The sequence below is a fragment of the Pelophylax lessonae genome, assembly GCF_965119305.1.
Source record: "Pelophylax lessonae genome assembly, chromosome: 5".
Lineage (NCBI taxonomy): Eukaryota > Metazoa > Chordata > Amphibia > Anura > Ranidae > Pelophylax > Pelophylax lessonae.
In genome coordinates this window covers 207,361-226,524 of record NC_138772.1, presented here as the reverse complement: position 1 = coordinate 226,524, position 19,164 = coordinate 207,361, and the positions used below count along the sequence as shown (strand labels likewise).

At 50.1% G+C, this 19,164-nt stretch overlaps 1 protein-coding gene across 1 annotated transcript in view; it reads left to right on the top strand.

Annotated features, from left to right (window-relative positions):
- LOC309557174 (cytochrome P450 11B, mitochondrial) overlaps positions 1-4,332 on the top strand; it is a 48,573-nt gene extending 44,241 nt beyond the window's left edge. The window contains exons 8-9 of the mRNA XM_082259831.1: positions 1,229-1,420; positions 4,144-4,332. Of these exons, the coding sequence (XP_082115957.1) occupies positions 1,229-1,420; positions 4,144-4,254 (303 nt within the window). The 3' untranslated portion in view covers positions 4,255-4,332. The remainder of the gene's footprint in view (positions 1-1,228; positions 1,421-4,143) is intronic.
- The last annotated feature ends 14,832 nt before the right edge of the window (positions 4,333-19,164 follow it).

Here is a 19,164-nt window from a genome sequence, read left to right as displayed (position 1 = left end):
GATCATTGGGTTGGGGAGGGTGTCCTTTCTCTGATCATTGGGCTGGGGAGGGGAGGGTGTCCTTTCTCTGATTATTGGGCTGGGGAGGGGGGGATGTCCTTTCTCTGATCATTGGGCTGGGGAGGGGGGGGGATGTCCTTTCTCTGATCATTGGGCTGGGAGGGGAGGGTGTCCTTTCTCTGATCATTGGGTTGGGGAGGGGAGGGTGTCCTTTCTCTGATCATTGGGCTGGGGAGGGTGTCCTTTCTCTGATTATTGGGCTGGGAGGGGAGGGTGTCCTTTCTCTGATCATTGGGCTGGGGAGGGGAGGGTGTCCTTTCTCTGATCATTGGGCTGGGGAGGGGAGGGTGTCCTTTCTCTGATCATTGGGCTGGGAGGGGAGGGTGTCCTTTCTCTGATCATTAGGCTGGGAGGGGGGATGTCCTTTCTCTGATCATTGGGCTGGGGAGGGGAGGGTGTCCTTTCTCTGATTATTGGGCTGGGGAGGGGGATGTCCTTTCTCTGATCATTGGGCTGGGGAGGGGGGGGATGTCCTTTCTCTGATCATTGGGCTGGGGAGGGGGGGGTGTCCTTTCTCTGATCATTGGGCTGGGGAGGGGGGGGATGTCCTTTCTCTGATCATTGGGCTGGGGAGGGGAGGGTGTCCTTTCTCTGATTATTGGGCTGGGAGGGGAGGGTTTCCTTTCTCTGATCATTGGGCTGGGGAGGGGAGGGTGTCCTTTCTCTGATCATTGGGCTGGGGAGGGGAGGATGTCCTTTCTCTGATCATTGTCCAGCAGTACATCAGCTCGGAGGAAATGTGTTTGTACCAGCCTCACACTTGCCACATGCTAGCAGTACTAACTAGGTTAAAAACAAATATAAAAGATGTAAAATGATATAATAAATCCTTAATATGATATATGAAGTCAATGTACAGGGATTCCTAGAATAGAGGGGGGAAGGGTGGGGCACGATTACCTCGCAGTACTGGGATCCAGGGTTCAGTGCCCAGCAGAGCTCGGTCTGCATGGAGTTTGCATGCTGTTCCTGCATTGTTTGGGTTCTTCTGGTTTAGGACCAGACGTGTTTTGTATAATAAGTCAGTTTTATAAAAATGTGGTAAATAATGAAGTCTATGAGTCATGTTGTAGTTGTTAAGCTAGAGGCCCGGAATCTCCATGTAAGGGGAGTATTTTGAGGGTCTTGTGGGGAATCTTCTTACTGATGTGGTCCCTTCTTTCTGCAGACTCTGGTCCAGGTTGGATTGTACCCCATGGGGCGCAGTCCCCTTGTATTTGAGGACCCCCTGCGCTATGACCCCACACGCTGGCTAAGAAGGGATGACACCAACTTTAAGGCATTGTCGTTCGGTTTTGGCTCGCGGCAGTGTATCGGACGCAGGATCGCTGAGACAGAGATAGCACTTTTCCTGATGCATGTAAGTCTGTGGGGTCATTCTGGGGATCCTAAAGGAGGAATCTGGGGATAATCATGATGGAGAACACCTGAATCAAGAAAGTCATTGGCTGAGGAGAATATAGCACTGTCAGGAACAAGCTGATCATTTCTGCTCTGTTTAGTTCTCTGTCCTCAGTGCTCGGAGTTCTCTTAGCTCTGTCCATCTGTCTTCCTCCATTAGATCCATCAGTTTGTCCATCTGTCCTCCTCCATTAGATCCATCAGTTTGTCTGACTGTCCTCCTCCATTAGATCCATCAGTTTGTCTGACTATCCTCCTCCATTAGATCCATCAGTTTGTCCATCTGTCCTCCTCCATTAGATCCATCAGTTTGTCTGACTATCCTCCTCCATTAGATCCATCAGTTTGTCCATCTGTCCTCCTCCATTAGATCCATCAGTTTGTCTGACTGTCCTCCTCCATTAGATCCATCAGTTTGTCTGACTATCCTCCTCCATTAGATCCATCAGTTTGTCTGACTGTCCTCCTCTGTTAGATCCATCAGTTTGTCTGACTGTCCTCCTCCATTGAATCCATCAGTTTGTCCGTCGGTCCTCCCCTGTTAGATCCATCAGTTTGTTCATCTGTCCTCCTTCATTAGATCTATCAGTTTTCCATCTGTCCTCAATTAGATATATCAGATTGTGCGACTGTTCTCCTCCATTAGATCCATCAGTTTGTCCATTGTCGTAGATCTCTGTCCTCTGTGTTCTCGGCTCTGTCCGTCTGTCCACTTCTCTTAACGTAATCTGTCTGTCCATCACCACTGGGTCTCTGTCCTCAGTACTTTGAGTTCTGTCAGCTCTGTCAGTCTGTCCTCCTCCATTATATCCATCAGTTTGTCCGACTGTCCTCCTCCATTATATCCATCAGTTTGTATGACTGTCCTCCTCCATTATATCCATCAGTTTTTCCGTCTGTCCTCCCGTTAGATCCATCAGTTTACCCGTCTGTCCTCCCCTAACAAGATCCATTGGTTTGTCTGTCTGTCCCCCTCCGTTAGTACTATCAGTTTGTCCATCTTTCCTCCTCCATTAGATCCATCAGTTTGTCCATTGCCATAGATGTTTGTCCTCTGCGCTCTCGGCTCTGTCCATCTGTCCACCTCTCTTAGCTTCATCTTCGTCTGTCCATCACCAATGGGTCTTTGTCCTCAGTATTTTGAGTTCTATCAGATCTGTCCAACTGTTCTCCTTCATTAGATCATCACCATATATCTCTGTACATCTGTCCACTGTGATCTCTGCTGTGTCAGGTCTGTCATTAGATCCATCAGTCTGTCCATCGCTGTTAGGTCTTTGCCCTGGGTGCTCTCACTTCTGTCAGGTCTGTCCTCCTCCATTAGGTCCATCACTGTTAGGTGTCTGTCCTGGGTGCTCTCAGTTCTATCCTCCTCCATTAGGTCTATCCATAGGAGTATGCACAGGGTGTGCCACGTGTGTCTGGGCTCACCCTAATCACCCCGTGCAACGCACATTCCCCCTACTGCCCTGGCTCCCCCCTTTTCTCCCTGCAGCACTGCCAACTTCTTTCCTCTTCCCTCCCACTGGCCCCTTCCCTTTCTGAATGAACACAGTAAGTGATCAGTACCGTGTGTTTGAGCTTTGGAGTGCACACCCTAATGCAATAGGCTGAGCACACCTATGGGTCTATCACTGTTAGGTCTCTGTCCTGGATGCTCTCCGTTCTGTCAGGTTATCAATCTGTTGTCCCCCATTAGGTCCATCTGTCTGTCCATCACTGTTAGGTCTCTGCCCTCGGTACTCTCAGTTCTGTCCACCTGTCACTCTCCATTACCTCCATCAGTTTGTCCATTGCCGTAGATCTCTTTCCCCATTGCTCTCGGCTCTGTCCATCTGTCCAACTCTCCGAGCGCAATCTGTCTGTCCATCACCATCCCTAAGGAGGAATCTGGGGATAATTATGATGAGGAACACCTGAATCAGCAAAGTCATTGGCTAAGGAGAATATAGCACTTTCAGGAACGAGGTGATCTTCGTAATTTCTGCTCTTTCTATTTAGGTCTCTGCCTTTAGTGCTCAGGTCTGTCTTTCTGTTCTTCTTCATTAGATCCACTCATCTGTTCATGACTGTAGATGTCTGTTCACCATGATCTCAGCTCTGTCAGGTCTGTCCATCTGTCCTTCCCCATTAGGCCCATCACTGTTATGCCTCTACCCTCAGTGCTCTCAGTTCTGTCACCTCCAACCATCAGTCTGTCCATCGCTGTTAGGTCTCTGCCCTCTGTTCTGTCAGCCCTGTCCATTTGTCCTCCATTGGATTCATCAGCCTGTCCATCACTATTAGGTCTCTGTCCTCAGTTCTGTAAGGTCTGTCCATCTGCCCTCCTCCATTAGATCAATCAGTCTGTCCACCTGTCTGTCCATCACTGTTATGTCTTTTTCCTCAGTACTCTCAGCTTTGTCATTCTATCCATCTGTCCTCCTCCATTAGATCCATCAGTCTGTCCATCTATCTGTCCATCACTGTTATGTCTTTTTCCTCAGCTCTGTCATTCTATCCATCTGTCCTCCTCCATTAGATCCATCAGTCTGTCCATCACTGTTAGGTCTCTGTCATCGGTACTCTCAGCTTTGTCAAGTCTGTCCTTCTGTCCTCCTCCATCAGGTCCATCAGTCAGTCTGTCACCTCTGTTGGTTCAGATCTGTCTGTCTGTCTAAGCTGTTTTTTCCCTCTCCACAGATGTTGAAGAATTTCCAGATAGAAACAGTGAGCAAAGATGACATAAAAACCGTGTTTGGATTTATCCTAAAGCCGGAGAAGCCGCCTCTTCTCACCTTCAGACCGATCTAACATCAGGGGCCCCTCATCACCCAACATTGGAGCCCCAGCCAATCCCAGTATCACCCGGACTGCAGTACAGATTGTGAGCTCTTGCTCTGTTTATTATGTATATGGAATGATGTTTACCTCCAGTGCAATAATTATACTGAGATTTATAATAAACGTATGACAGAATCCGACTGATTATCCTTCATCTACATAGAACAGACCCACCGACCAGCCTGTACATAGAATAGACCCATCACCTGGCCTGTACATAGAATAGACCCGTCACCCGGCCATGTACAAAGAACGGACCCATCACCCGGCCTGTACATAGAATAGACCCGTCACCCAGCCTGTACATAGAATAGACCCGTCACCCGGCCTGTACATAGAATAGACCCATCACCCAGCCTGTACATAGAATAGACCCGTCACCCGGCCTGTACATAGAATAGACCCATCACCCGGCCTGTACATAGAACAGACCCATCACCCGGCCTGTACATAGAATAGACCCATCACCCGGCCTGTACATAGAACAGACCCGTCACTCAGCCTGTACATAGAATAGACCCGTCACCCGGCCTGTACATAGAACAGACCCGTCACTCAGCCTGTACATAGAACAGACCCGTCACCCGGCCATGTACATAGAATAGACCCGTCACCCGGCCTGTACATAGAATAGACCCGTCACCCGGCCTGTACATAGAATAGACCCGTCACCCGGCCTGTACATAGAACCGCACCTCCACTCCCTTTTTGCTAATCCATTAATATGGAATGGATATATACTAGATAGATATTACACAATATCTCTAAATATATATAGTAGCGCAAACTCATCAAAAAGATAGTGCCATAAATAAATAATGTGCACACCACACAAAATCCAATAGTTCAACAGATGTCACATAGGCAACAGGGAAAGACTGAGAGATGTCATAAACAGTCCGTAATCCTTCAATCTATCTCCTGGGATGACTACGTAAAGAAACGTGTTTCTCAAGGGGATCACCACCACCACCGTGCTCCAAGGGGGGAGGAGAAATGCCCACTCACCAGATGCTGTGGCTCAACCCACTTTCGTGTTTGAGCATTTAAGCTTATAATGATGGTCACTGGTCCAGAGTATCCACACCGGGAATCACACCAGCACAGTCAACAGAAGCTCAGCAGCATATGGAGAGAAAAAGCATAATCCCAATAGCGTGATACCGTTTTTAAAGGCTTTATTAAGTAAAACATAAGGTAGCACACTCACATTTCTTGCATGTCATCAAACGCATATTACAGTCACCATTAGGAGAGGGATGCCCTTCGGGAGATGATGTCCAGACTCCACACCGTGGACGCCGCGCCTTCTGGGTATTCCAAACTCCTCTTATGAAACCTGGTTATACCGCCTGGTCACGCCCCGACGCGTTTCGTGATTTCCACTTCTTCCCCGGGAGCGTGACCGCGGCGGCTTGGCGGTAACCTTAAATACCCATGCCCATCACCCCACAGGGTGGGGCCGGGATTAGCAACATCGGCCATTGGTGGTTGCTCCGGTGTATTAACCAATAGCAGACTAGGTTTACAAGATAACTTCCTTTCCTTCTGCTAATTTCTATGGTAGAACGCCCTACAACCCGGAAGTCGCCACCTTTATCGGAGCGGGAACTGGCATCAGGATGATTGGGGTAGTCATTTCTTAACCTCTACCACACTCTCATCACCCGAAACAGCTCTCTTTACACTATGTGACTCCCCCTCATCCATAGATGATAAAGAAATAGATAAATCCGACACCAACTCCTCCCCTGATAAAACAGAAAATGTGTTGCCAAGAGGAACCCCTCCTGGCTCTAACTGTAAGGAAGAAATGACCGCCTTACTGGTCTTCCTCTTCTTCTTTTTCTTCCTCCTTGTCCTCTCCCACCCCTCATCATCCGAATCCTCCACAACAGAGGGTGAGACATGGGACATGGACACCCCTCCTTCAACCCCACCGACCCCACCACCATCCAGCACCCCTGCACCCTCTTGGCCACGTTTGCGGTGTCGAGAGACAGGGACTGGAGGTGGAGTAGGCCGAGGGGGAAGATCCACTATACCCGCCCCCCCAGCAGCTTCCGCTAGTCTGGAGGATCTACGCACAGTAGATGTAGGAACAACAGGAGGGACAGACTCAGGGACCACATCACTAGGGGAAACAGAATCTGACACAACAGACACAGAAGGGACAGACTCAGGGACCACATCACCAGGGGAAACAGAATCTGACACAACAGACACAGGAGGGACAGACTCAGGGACCACATCACCAGGGGAAACAGAATCTGACACAACAGACACAGGAGGGACAGACTCAGGGACCACCTCACTAGGGGAAACAGAATCTGACACAACAGACACAGGAGGGGCAGCAACAATTTCCTCCCTAACTTCAGCTGCTTCATCTTCTTTATCAAGCCTCTGCAGCTCAGTCTCCAATCCTGGCAAGTTATGCAGTGCCTCTGGGCACTGGCTATATGGATGACCCAGCTGCTGGCACAAATTGCACCGAATCTGGGTGCATTCTCTGGCCAAATGGCCTAAATCCTGGCACAGTGAGCCCTTCTTGTGGGTGCAGGACGATGCAAAGTGGCCTTTATCACCACATTTATTACACACCTTAGGCTGACCTTGGTAGAAAATGGTCAGCCTATCCCTACCCAGAAAGGCTGAGCAGGGCAGGTGCCCTCCCTCATACATCTTCCCTGGACTGACACCCCCCCTCCCCCATAGGTCTTCTCTGGACTGTCACACCCACCCCCCCATATGTCTTCCCTGGACTGACATCCCCCCATACGTCTTCCTTGGACTGACACCCCCCATATGTCTTCCTTGGACTGACACCCCCCATATGTCTTCTCTGGACTGTCACACCCTCCCAACATACATCTCCCCTGGACTGACACCCCCCTATACGTCTTCCTCGGACTGAAACCTCCCCCCCCATACGTCTTCCCTGGACTGACACCCCCCCATACGTCTTCCCTTGACTGACACCCCCCCATACGTCTTCCCTTGACTGACACCACCCCATACGTCTTCTCTGGACTGTTACACCCTCCCCCCCATACATCCTCCCTGGACTGACACCCCCTATACGTCTTCCTCAGACTGAAACCTCCCCCCCATACGTCTTCTCTGACTGACACCCCTCAATACATTTTCCCTTGACTGACACCACCCCATACGTCTTCTCTGGACTGTCACACCTTCGCCCCCATACATCCTCCCTGGACTGACACCCCCTATATGTCTTCCTCAGACTGAAAACTCCCCCCCATACGTCTTCTCTGACTGACAACCCTCCATACATTTTCCCTTGACTGACACCACCCCATACGTCTTCTCTGGACTGTTACACCCTCCCCCCATACATCTCCCCTGGGCTGACACCCCCCCCCCATACATCTTCCTCGTACTGAACCCCCCCCCCTGCATACATCTTCCCTGGACTGACACCCGGGATGACATCCCCCCATATGTCTTCCGTTGACTGACACCCCCCATATGTCTTCTCTGGACTGTCACACCCTCCCAACATACATCTCCCCTGGACTGACACCCCCCCCCCATATTTCTTCCCTTGACTGACACCCCCCATATGTCTTCTCTGGACTGTCACACCTTCCCCCCATACATCTCCCCTGGACTGACACCCCCCCCATATGTCTTCCCTTGACTGACACCCCCCCATATGTTTTCTCTGGACTGTCACACCCTCCCCCCATACATCTTCCCTGGACTGACACCCCCCTATACGTCTTCCTCAGACTGAAACCTCCCCCCCATATGTCTTCCCTGACTGACACCCCTCCATACATTTTCCCTGGACTGCCACCCCCCCCACCCATACGTCTTCCCTTGACTGACATCTCCTCCATATGTCTTCCCTGGACTACTACCTCCCCCCCATACGTCTTCCCTGGACTGACATCACATCCCCCCCCATACGTCTTCCCTGGACTGATACCCTCCCCCATACATTTTCCCTGGACTGACACCCCCTCCCCCATACATTTTCCCTGGATTGACACCCCCTCCCCCCATACATATTCCCTGGACTGACACCCCCCCCCCATACGTTTTCCCTGGACTGACACCCCCTTCCCCCATACATCTTCCCTGGACTGACACCCCTCATACGTTTTCCTTGGACTGACACCCCCTCCCCCCATACATCTTCTATGGAATGACACCCCCCCATATGTCTTCCCATGACTGACACCTCCCCATACATCTTCCCTGGACTGACACCCACCTCATACATCTTCCCTGGACTGACACTCCCCCATACATTTTCCTTGAACTGGCACCCCCTCCCCCCATTCATCTTTCCTGGACTGACACCCCCCCCACCCGTACCTCTCCCCCAGGACTGACACCCACCCCCCATTTGTCTTCCCTGGACTGACAGCCCCCCATACGTCTTACCTGGACTGACGCCCCCCCATATGTTTTCCCTGGTCTGACACCCCCCCAAACATCTTCCCTGGACTGACACCCCCCCATACGCCTTCCCTAGACCGACACCCCCCCACCTGTACCTCTCCACCAGGACTGACACCCCCTCATACGTCCTCCCTGAACTGACACCCCCCATATGTCTTCTCTGGACTGACACCCCCTCTACCTGTACCTCTCCCCCAGGACTGACACCCCCCATACTTCTTTCCTGGACTGACACTCCCCCCTACACGTCTTCCCTGGACTGACACCCTCTACATGTACCTCTCCCCCAGGACTGACATCCCCCCCTCCTGTACCTCTCCTTTGGACTGACACCCCCCTCCTCCCCTATGTGTCTTCCCTGGACTGACAGCACCACCCACCACTAGTACCTCTCCACCTGTACCTCTACCCAGGACTGACCCCTCCCCCCCACACCTGTACCTCTCCCCCAGGGCGGACCCCCCCCCCACCTCTCCCCCAGGATTAACCCATCTCACTTAGTCATCTCCCCCAGGACTGACCCCCTCCCACACCTGTACCTCTCCCCCAGGACTGACTCCCCCCACCTGTACCTCCCCAGGACTAACCCATCCCACCTGTTCCTCTCCCCCAGGACTGACCCCCCCCCCCACACCTGTATCAATCCCCCAGGACTGACCCCCCCCCCCCACCTGTATTACTCCCCCAGGGCTAACCCATCCCACCCGTACCTCTCCCCCAGGACTGAACTTCCCTACCAGTACCTCTCCCCAAGGACTGATCCCCCCCACCTGTATCTCTTCCCCAGGACTAACTCGTCTCACTTGTTCCTCTTCACCAGTATTGACACCCCCCACCTGTACCTCTCCCCCAGGACTGACCCACCCAACTGTACCTCTCTCCCAGGACTGACACCCCCCCCCAACCTGTACCCATTCCCTGGACTACCGTCCCCCCACACCTATACCTCTTACCTGCACTACAACCCCCCATAGCCTCCCCTGGACTACCAACCCTCCCTCACTTGTATGTCTTTCCCTGGACTAATACCCCCCCTCTCCGCTGGACTTACACCCTCCCCCCCACACACACACCTGTACCTCTTCCCTAGGCTGACACCCTCCCACCTGTACCTTGTGATAGTACCATCAGCCCATTATAGAGTATTATATAGAAGGTAGTCATAGTGTTGGGGGTATATAGAAGGTAGTCATAGTGTTGGGGGTATATAGAAGGTAGTCATAGTGTTGGGGGTATTTGGAAGATAGTCCTAGTGTTGGGAGTATATAGAAGGTAGTCATAGTGTTGGGGGTATATGGAAGGTAGTCATAGTGTTGGGGGTATATAGAAGGTAGTCATAGTGTTGGGGGTATATAGAAGGTAGTCATAGTGTTGGGGGTATATAGAAGGTAGTCATAGTGTTGGGGGTATATGGAAGATAGTCCTAGTGTTGGGGGTATATAGAAGGTAGTCATAGTGTTGGGGGTATATGGAAGGTAGTCATAGTGTTGGGGGTATATAGAAGGTAGTCATAGTGTTGGGGGTATATAGAAGGTAGTCATAGTGTTGGGGGTATATAGAAGGTAGTCATAGTGTTGGGGGTATATGGAAGATAGTCCTAGTGTTGGGAGTATATAGAAGGTAGTCATAGTGTTGGGGTATATGGAAGGTAGTCATAGTGTTGGGGGTATATGGAAGGTACTCAGTCTAGTGCAGGGATTAGGGGTATTATAATCCAGTCACATGATAATCCATTATAGAGTATTATACAAAGCGGGTGATGTGTATGATTTCTGCCCCCTTTGTTGAGGATGACCCCCGATCTCCGGCTCTCCGCCTGTAATTAGGAGGTGACAGCTGTTCTGCCACTAACAGGCTCATTAGTCCTTCTAATTACACACCAGCATCTGTTCCAAATCAGCGACCCCAAATCATCCTCGTCTGCCAGAACATCCTCGGAGGGTACGAGGACACCTGCCACCCTCATATTGCACCCCGTCCCACCGCGGCTGCATTTAACCCCGACATTCCTGGCACTAAAAGATGGAGGAAGAGTTACAGCATGACGCAGTACAGGACTCAGAAAATCTTTCCTATCACATATATATCGTCATATCCGTCAATCATGTGCACAGAGAACAATCCAGGGACCCCTCGAGTACAGCTACTGCCATCTAGAGGTGAACCCAGGAGAAAGGTGGAAGCTGTGTGAGGTCATCGAGCATGATGTCATAGAGGTGGAGGGTCCCCATTCCACCTTCAGTTGATATCGTCCGTGTTTTCCATAACTCACCAGATTCATCACAGAAGTGGAATTGGCACTTTTAGGTGAAGCAACTCTAAAGCTGAACTCCGCTTTAGAAATAAGATTGTTCACCTTCAATGACCAGATGAAATACATTTTCTGGGTGACCCTGTTGCCCCCCTTCAGTCCAAAATCCTTTAAATAAAAAGTTAAAGGAAAAGGTCGAAAAAGTTTCATGTGAATGGTGGCCCCCTCCAACCAGCATTGCCAACTGTCCGTAAATTTACAGACAGCTTGTAAAAATCAGCCAATATATAAACGTCAGTTACAGATAGCGGCTGCCCGTAAATAATTATAGCTGTGGGCCAGCTTCAAAACTGCGTATGCAGTTCCCCTTCACACCAGGGTTCACAGAGTTCCCCCTCGCATTGTAAGGGGGAATCCTGCAGACTCTGATTTAACGGGGAAGTCTGTAGACTCTTGTGTAAGGGGAGCGTGGGCTCTGGTGACAAGAGACCCCCTCACATCAGAGTTTCCCCTCTAATTGTAAAGGGAAATCCTGCAGACTCTAATGTAAGGGGAAACTCCGTAGACTCTTGTGTAAGAGGAGGGCGGGCTCTGGTGACCAGAGACCCCCTTATATCAGAGTTCCCTTTTACACCAGGATCCGCCAGAGACCTACCCCCTCACATCAGAGTTCCCCCTTGCATTGTAAGGGGGAATCCTGCAGACTCTGATGTAAGGGGAGGGTGGGCTCAGGTGACCAGAGAACCCCCTTACATCAGAGTTTCCCCCCACATTGTAAGGGTGAATCCTGCAGACTCTGATGTAAGGGGGAAGTCTGTAGACTCTTGTGTAAGGGGAAGGTGGGCTCTGGTGACCAGAGACCCCCTCACATCAGAGTTTCCCCTCGAATTGTAAAGGGAAATCCTGCAGACTCTAATGTAAGGGGGAACTCTGTAGACTCTTGTGTAAGAGGAGGGCGGGCTCTGGTGGCCAGAGACCCCCTTACATCTGTGGATCCTGGTGTAAAAGGGAACTCTGAGTTCCCCCTCGCATTGTAAGGGGGAATCCTGCAGACTCTGATGTAAGGCGGAACTCTGCAGACTCTTGTGTAAGAGGAGGGCGAGCTCTGGTGACCAGAGAACCCCCTTACATCAGAGTTCCCCCTTGCATTGTAAGGGGGAATCCTGCAGACTCTTGTGTAAGAGAAGAGTGGGCTCAGGTGACTAGAGACCCCCTTACATCAGTTTCCCCTCACATTGTAAGGGGGAATCCTGCAAACTCTGATGTAAGGGGGAACTCTGTAGACTCTTGTGTAAGGGAAAGGTGGGCTCTGGAGACCAGACTCTAATGTAAAAGGGCTCTTTGTAGACTGTGATGTAAAGGGGAACTCAGTGGACTCTTGTGTAGGAGGGAGCCTCTGGTGACCACATGGGATCACTTTTCAGAGAGAGGTGTAGCAGCGACTGGCAGGTGTTCTGGATCCTGCTGCCTCCAGAACATTTTCTTTTTGCGTTTTAAAATCATTGCGGATTTGTAGTAAAAGAAAATAGCAGCACGATCACGAGCAGAGCCTCCCACTGAACTCTGCAGCCCGAGTTAAAATTGCAGAGACAGCGGTATGTGTACAGCCTTGTCAGGATGCAATGTTAGCACTTAGGTGGGAGGCCGGGAGCAGTAAATGTTTTTTTACCACCCACCTGGCCACCAATGTGAAAGAGCCCTAACCGTATCAGATAGTGTTACTCCTTCTGTCCCATGTTCACATGATACTCAGTGGGAGGGGCCTGGAATGAAACTGGGCAAAGGGACGGACTCAAAAGGAGGCTTCCATCTTTCCAGAACCCTCACGCAAAGCAGAGTAGAGGAATTTGAATTCTCAGAGCAAGGCATTTCTCCTGGGGTAGGATCACTCTCAGTTGGACCGTGTCCATAATCAGGTCTCAATATTAAAACTATTGGGTTGGGACTAAGGCTGACTTTAGAAAGTTCAGGACCCTTCCGAATGTCTCCAGAGTATGCACTGTTCCATTCACATTGATCTCCAGAAGCAAAGGAGACGGTTTCCTCAGAAGAAAGTCATTTAGATCAGTGGTCCTCGAACCTGGCCTACAGGGCCCACTAACAGGCCAGATTTTCAAGATAACTGAAATACATCCCAGGTGATATCATTTGCTGCTCAGTGATTGCAGTACTCTAGTCTGCATCTCCCCAAGGTAATACCTAAAATCTGGCCTGTTAGTGGGCCCTGTAGGCCTGGGTTGAGGACCACTGATTTAGATAACCTATGACAGGAATACCCTGAGAACCTAGGAGTCCCGGACCGTGTCTAGCACTTTGGTGAATACTCTGGGAGCAGTGGACAGGCCATGAAGACAGCACACAAGGGGTGGTCTTCCACCACAAACTATTAGCATGTGCAGATAAGCAACCCTGATATCCACCGATGTCAGAAAATCTCGTTCCTCGAAGGAGACAACAACTGACCACACCCATTCCATCCAGAACTTCCGTACTTGGAAAAACTTTTTGAGTCTCTTGAGATCTAGGATGGGGCAAAAATCACTATTTGGCTGCGGAACCACGAAGAGGTTTGAATAGAAACTGTTAAAGTCGGGGACGATCTCTCCCTGAGACAGCAGATTATCAAAAGTTCAAAAAGGAAGAACATCCTTTTTTGTGGATTCAAAGAAACATTTGAAAGTATAAAGCGCCTACTGCCATGGATATAAAGGCTATGACATTCCTGCTTGTAACTTCAGGGCACTTAGGGGTTGATTTACTAAAGACAAATAGACTGAGCACTTTGCAACGTGCTGCTCCAGAGCAGAATCTCTACTGACTTTCATCATCCTTACATGTGATTGGGTATTCTTTGCAAAGTGAAGCAGTCCCTCATTTACAAAGCTCTGGAGAAACTGCACTTGCAGAGTGCAGTATATTTGCCTTTAGTAAATCCAGTCCTATGTTGTGGACCCATTCCTCTGCAACGTTCCCCTGACAAACCTTTGGGAAGGCCTGCAAACATCTAAATGTTGCCCCTTTATTGTGAGGAGGACTTGTCTCCTGGCTTCGAGGGCTTTGGAGTCCATGTATTTTTGCAGAACTAGGACTGGGGCTTGGAGCCCAAGGCTTGTGGTTGGTAAAAGGAATGCATTTTGGAAGTAGAAGGCATGGCCAGTTTTTGTTTTGCAGGATTTACTTCTTTTTTTAATCGGCAACAGGGTACTCATGATCACAGTTACCTTTAGGATCTAGTCATCCAGGGCAGGACCAAACAAACCTTCCCCTTGAAAAGTTAAGTGTTCAACCTGCTTTTTAGAGCAAGTCCAATGACCAACACTTCAGCCTTAGGATCCTACGCATGGGTATCAACAAGACGCCAGAACGCAGGAGAGTTGTTGGATGGAATCCTTTAAGGCATACATCTAGAAGCGAAGGGCTCTTCACCTATCTGCCTGACTCAGTATCCCCATGGTCAGGGTCCCCATCCCTTAGAATAGCTATGTTAAGGCTTTGATGCACTTCTTCAGCCGGCTGGCTCTTCCTTCATCAGCAAAGAGGGTGGGGGGAATGTTTCTGCTTGCGACCAGGATGGTCAAAACCAGAAAGGACATTGGAGAGCTGGTGCTGCAGCCCAGCAGATGAGAATTCCTCCCTTGATACACAGGAGCTGGAGGAAGGCGACTCAGTGATAATGGAAAGTCAAGGCAATTGAAGGGAGCCAGAAGTGCATGGAACTAATGCCTCCTTTCCACTGAGCGGAACGCTTCGGGTCGGTACAGTTTGGAAGGGTTATAATGGTCCGGCCTATTCAGGTGAGCGTTTCCACTGCAAGTCCGGACTATTATCTGGACTGAGCTTTTCGTTTGACGTGAGCATTGGCGTTTTCCTGTCCGCCAATCAGTGGAATGTATCGTGTGACGCCAGTAGCTCCACCCTAACCCTGCCGTACCATTTCCTATGGCCCTACATCTGAAGGAGGACCAGGAATGGTGCGGTTTGGTTCGGTTGTATGGGCCACTTTCATAATGGAAACACTCAAAATAGCGAACCGAACCGATCCGCTCAGTGGAAACGAGGCATTAGTGACCCCTTCAGGGATAAAAGGAGTGGTGTCCAGACTCTTCCCTGCCTGATAAGGGAATCTGGGAACCTTCTGGATCCTCTTCTTTGCCATCACTGAGATGTGGCCTGCTGATAATATTAGGATCCATGCTGAATCAGCAGTCCAAGTCTGCAGAGAAGATAAAAGGTGTACAAACACCTGTGTGCTGCCTCGTAATATTTGGTTCCCCCCTCACCAAAGAAAAATGACCTTCTGTTCCAGTGATCCACCTCCCTAGAAGAGAGGGAGAGTCTACATTAGGCCAGGAGGTGAGGGCACAAACGTTCCCTGACCCAGTACACTCACCATTCCACACTGCGGGGCCCCAAACCTCAAGGACTCTACTGCCCAGCCGGGGATTCCTGCCTTGGACTTGTATAAGAGTCTAGTTTGGTTCGCAAGGTCAATTTTGATAAAAGAATCTAAAGAAGACAATTCTGTGCAGACCGCACAGACACGACCATCACCTTAGGACACTAGCAAAAAACGGAAGCAACGCCTAGGTGGGAGGGGTTATGTCTGGGAGGGGATTTCCCGTCTCTTTTTGCCAATGTCCAGTCACCCCAAGGTGGCAGCATAACCCTACTGCATGGATATAAAGATTCTCTGGATAAAGAAAGCGATTTTGCGGTGTATGGCCAGCGGGAGACTGGTGGCCGCTGTGCCCCTTCCTCCCTCGTACCATTGGTCGGTAATGTCCCTGCTGTCATTTTTCTTTCCAGCAGTGGCGGCGTAGTTACCTCAGGAAAAATTACCCACAATGATAGCAGAGACTGAAAATGCACAATATCTTTATTTATAAAAACAATTGAGATGAAAGACACAAAGACACAGTATCTCACAAAAGTAAGTACACCCCTCCCATTTCTGTAAATATTTTATTCTATCTTTTCATGTGACAACACTCAAGAAATTACACTTACTTTGCTACAATTATTATTATACAGGACTTATATAGTGCCAACAGTTTGCACAGCGCTTTACAATATGAGAGAAGACAATACAATTCAATACAGGAGGAATTAGAGGACCCTGGTCATTAGAGCTTACAATGTAAAGTAGTGAGTGTACAGCTTGTATAACAGTGTAAATTTACTGTCCCCTCAAAATAACAACACACAGCCATTAATGTCTAAACTGCTGGCAACAAAAGTCAGTACACCCCTAAGTGACAATGTCCAAACTGGGCCCAATTAGCCATTTTCCCTTCCCGGTGTCATGTGACTCGTTAGTGTTACAAGGTCTCAGGTGTGAATGGGGCAGGTGTGTTACATTTGGTGTTATCGCTCTCACTCTCTCATACTGGTCACTGGAAGTTCAACATGGCACCTCATGGCAAAGAACTCTCTGGGGATCTGAAAAAAAGAATGGTTGCTCTACATAAAGATGGCCTAGGCTATAAGAAGATTGCCAAGACCCTGAAACTGAGCTGCAGCACGGTGGCCAAGACCATACAGTGGTTTACCAGGACAGGTTCCACTCAGAACAGGCCTCGCCATGGTCAACCAAAGAAGTTGAGTGCCGTGCTCAGCGTCATATCCAGAGGTTGTCTTTGGGAAATAGACGTATGAGTGCTGCCAGCATTGCTGCAGAGGTTGAAGGGGTGGGGGAGGGGTCAGCCTGTCAGTGCTCAGACCATACGCCACACACTGCATCAAATTGGTCTCCATGGCTGTCATCCCAGAAGGAAGTCTCTTCTAAAGATGATGGACAAGAAAACCCACAAACAGTTTGCTGAAGACAAGCAGACTAAGGACATGGATTACTGGAACCATCTCCTGTGGTCTGATGAGACCAAGATAAACTTATTTGGCTCAGATGGTGTCAGGCGTGTGTGGGGGCAACCAGGTGAGGAGTACAAAGACAAGTGTGTCTTCCTACAGTCAGGCATGGTGGTGGGAGTGTCATGGTCTGGGGCTGCATGAGTGCTGCCGGCACTGGGGAGCTACAGATCATTGAGGGAACCATGAATTCCAACATGTACTGTGACATACTGAAGCAGAGCATGATCCCCTCCCTTCAGAGACTGGGGGGCAGGGCAGTATTCCAACATAACGACCCCAAACACCTCCAAGATGACCACTGACTTGATAAAGAAGCTGAGGGTAAAGGTGATGGACTGACCAAGCATGTCTCCAGACCTAAACCCTATTGAGCATCTGTGGGGATCCTCAAACAGAAGGTGGAGGAGCGCAAGGTCTCTAACATCCACCAGCTCTGTGATGTCATCATGGAGGAGGGGAAGAGGACTCCAGTGACAACCTGTGAAGCTCTGGTGAACTCCATGCCCAAGAGGGTTAAGGCAGTGCTGGAAAATAATGGCGGCCACACAAAATATTGACACTTTGGGCCCAATTTGGACATTTTCACTTAGGGGTGTACTGACTTTTGTTGCCAGCGGTTTAGACATTAATGGCTGTGTGTTGAGTTATTTTGAGGGGACAGCAAATTTACACTGTTATACAAGCTGTACACTCACTACTTTACATTGTAGCAAAGTGTCAGTTCTTCAGTGTTGTCACATGAAAAGATAGAATGTGAGGGGTGTACTTACTTTTGTCAGATACTGTATATCTAATAACCATGTGCCATAAATAACTATAAATAGAATACCATGTAAAAAACCACAGACATTGTACGGGATGATAAGCGATACCATGGCAGGCCACTGAGGACACAGCTCCCGTCTTCTGAAGTGGCGCCAAACACCCCCCGAATGACCTGCAAAGATGGCGTCTGCTGTCATGTGACCAATAGAGGCGGGGCAAGCAGGAGTGCAGAAAGAAGCTGCCACATGTGGCTCATCCGAAATAAAGTGCAAAAAGCTGAAATGTTCTGGTTTCCCTTTAATATACGTCTCCTACCATCCTTCCCTACGATGTCCGTACCCCTCCGATCCTTCCCTATGATGTCCGTACCCCTCCGATCCTTCCCTATAATGTCCGTACCCCTCCGATCCTTCCCTATAATGTCCGTACCCCTCCGATCCTTCCCTATAATGTCCGTACCCCTCCGATCCTTCCCTATAATGTCCGTACCCCTCCGATCCTTCCCTATAATGTCCGTACCCCTCCAATCCTCTCCTACGATGTTCGTACCCCACCCATTCTTCCCTACGATGTCCGTACCCCTCCCATTCTTCCCTACGATGTCCGTACCCCTCCCATCCTTCCCTATAATGTCCGTACCCCTCCCATCCTTCCCTATAATGTCCTTACCCCTCCCATCCTTCCCTACAATGTCCGTACCCCTCCGATCCTTCCCTATAATGTCCGTACCCCTCCGATCCTTCCCTATAATGTCCGTACCCCTCCAATCCTCCCCTACGATGTTCGTACCCCTCCCATTCTTCCCTACGATGTCCGTACCCCTCCCATCCTTCCCTATAATGTCCGTACCCCTCCCATCCTTCCCTATAATGTCTGTACCCCTCCGATCCTTCCCTACAATGTCCGTACCCCTCCGATCCTTCCCTATAATGTCCGTACCCCTTGGATCCTTCCCTATAATGTCCGTACCCCTCGGATCCTTCCCTACGATGTCCGGACCCCCCCCCAATCCTTCCCCATGATGTCCGTACCCCTCCGATCCTTCCCCTATGATATCCGTACCCCTCCGATCCTTCCCTGTAATGTCCGTACCCCTCCGATCCTTCCCTACAATGTCCGTACCCCTCCGATCCTTCCCTATAATGTCCGTACCCCTCGGATCCTTCCCTACGATGTCCGGACCCCCCCCCAATCCTTCCCTATGATGTCCGTACCCCTCCGATCCTTCCCCTATGATATCCGTACCCCTCCGATCCTTCCCCTATGATATCCGTACCCCTCCGATCCTTTCCCTATGATATCCGTACCCCTCCGATCCTTCCCTACGATGTCCGTACCCCTCGGATCCTTCCCCATGATGTCCGTACCCCTCCGATCCTTCCCCTATGATATCCGTACCCCTCTGATCCTTCCCTGTAATGTCCGTACCCCTCCGATCCTTCCCTACAATGTCCGTACCCCTCCGATCCTTCCCTATGATGTCCGGACCCCTCCGATCCTTCCCTACGATGTCCGTACTCCTCGGATCCTTCCCTACGATGTCCGGACCCCCCCCAATCCTT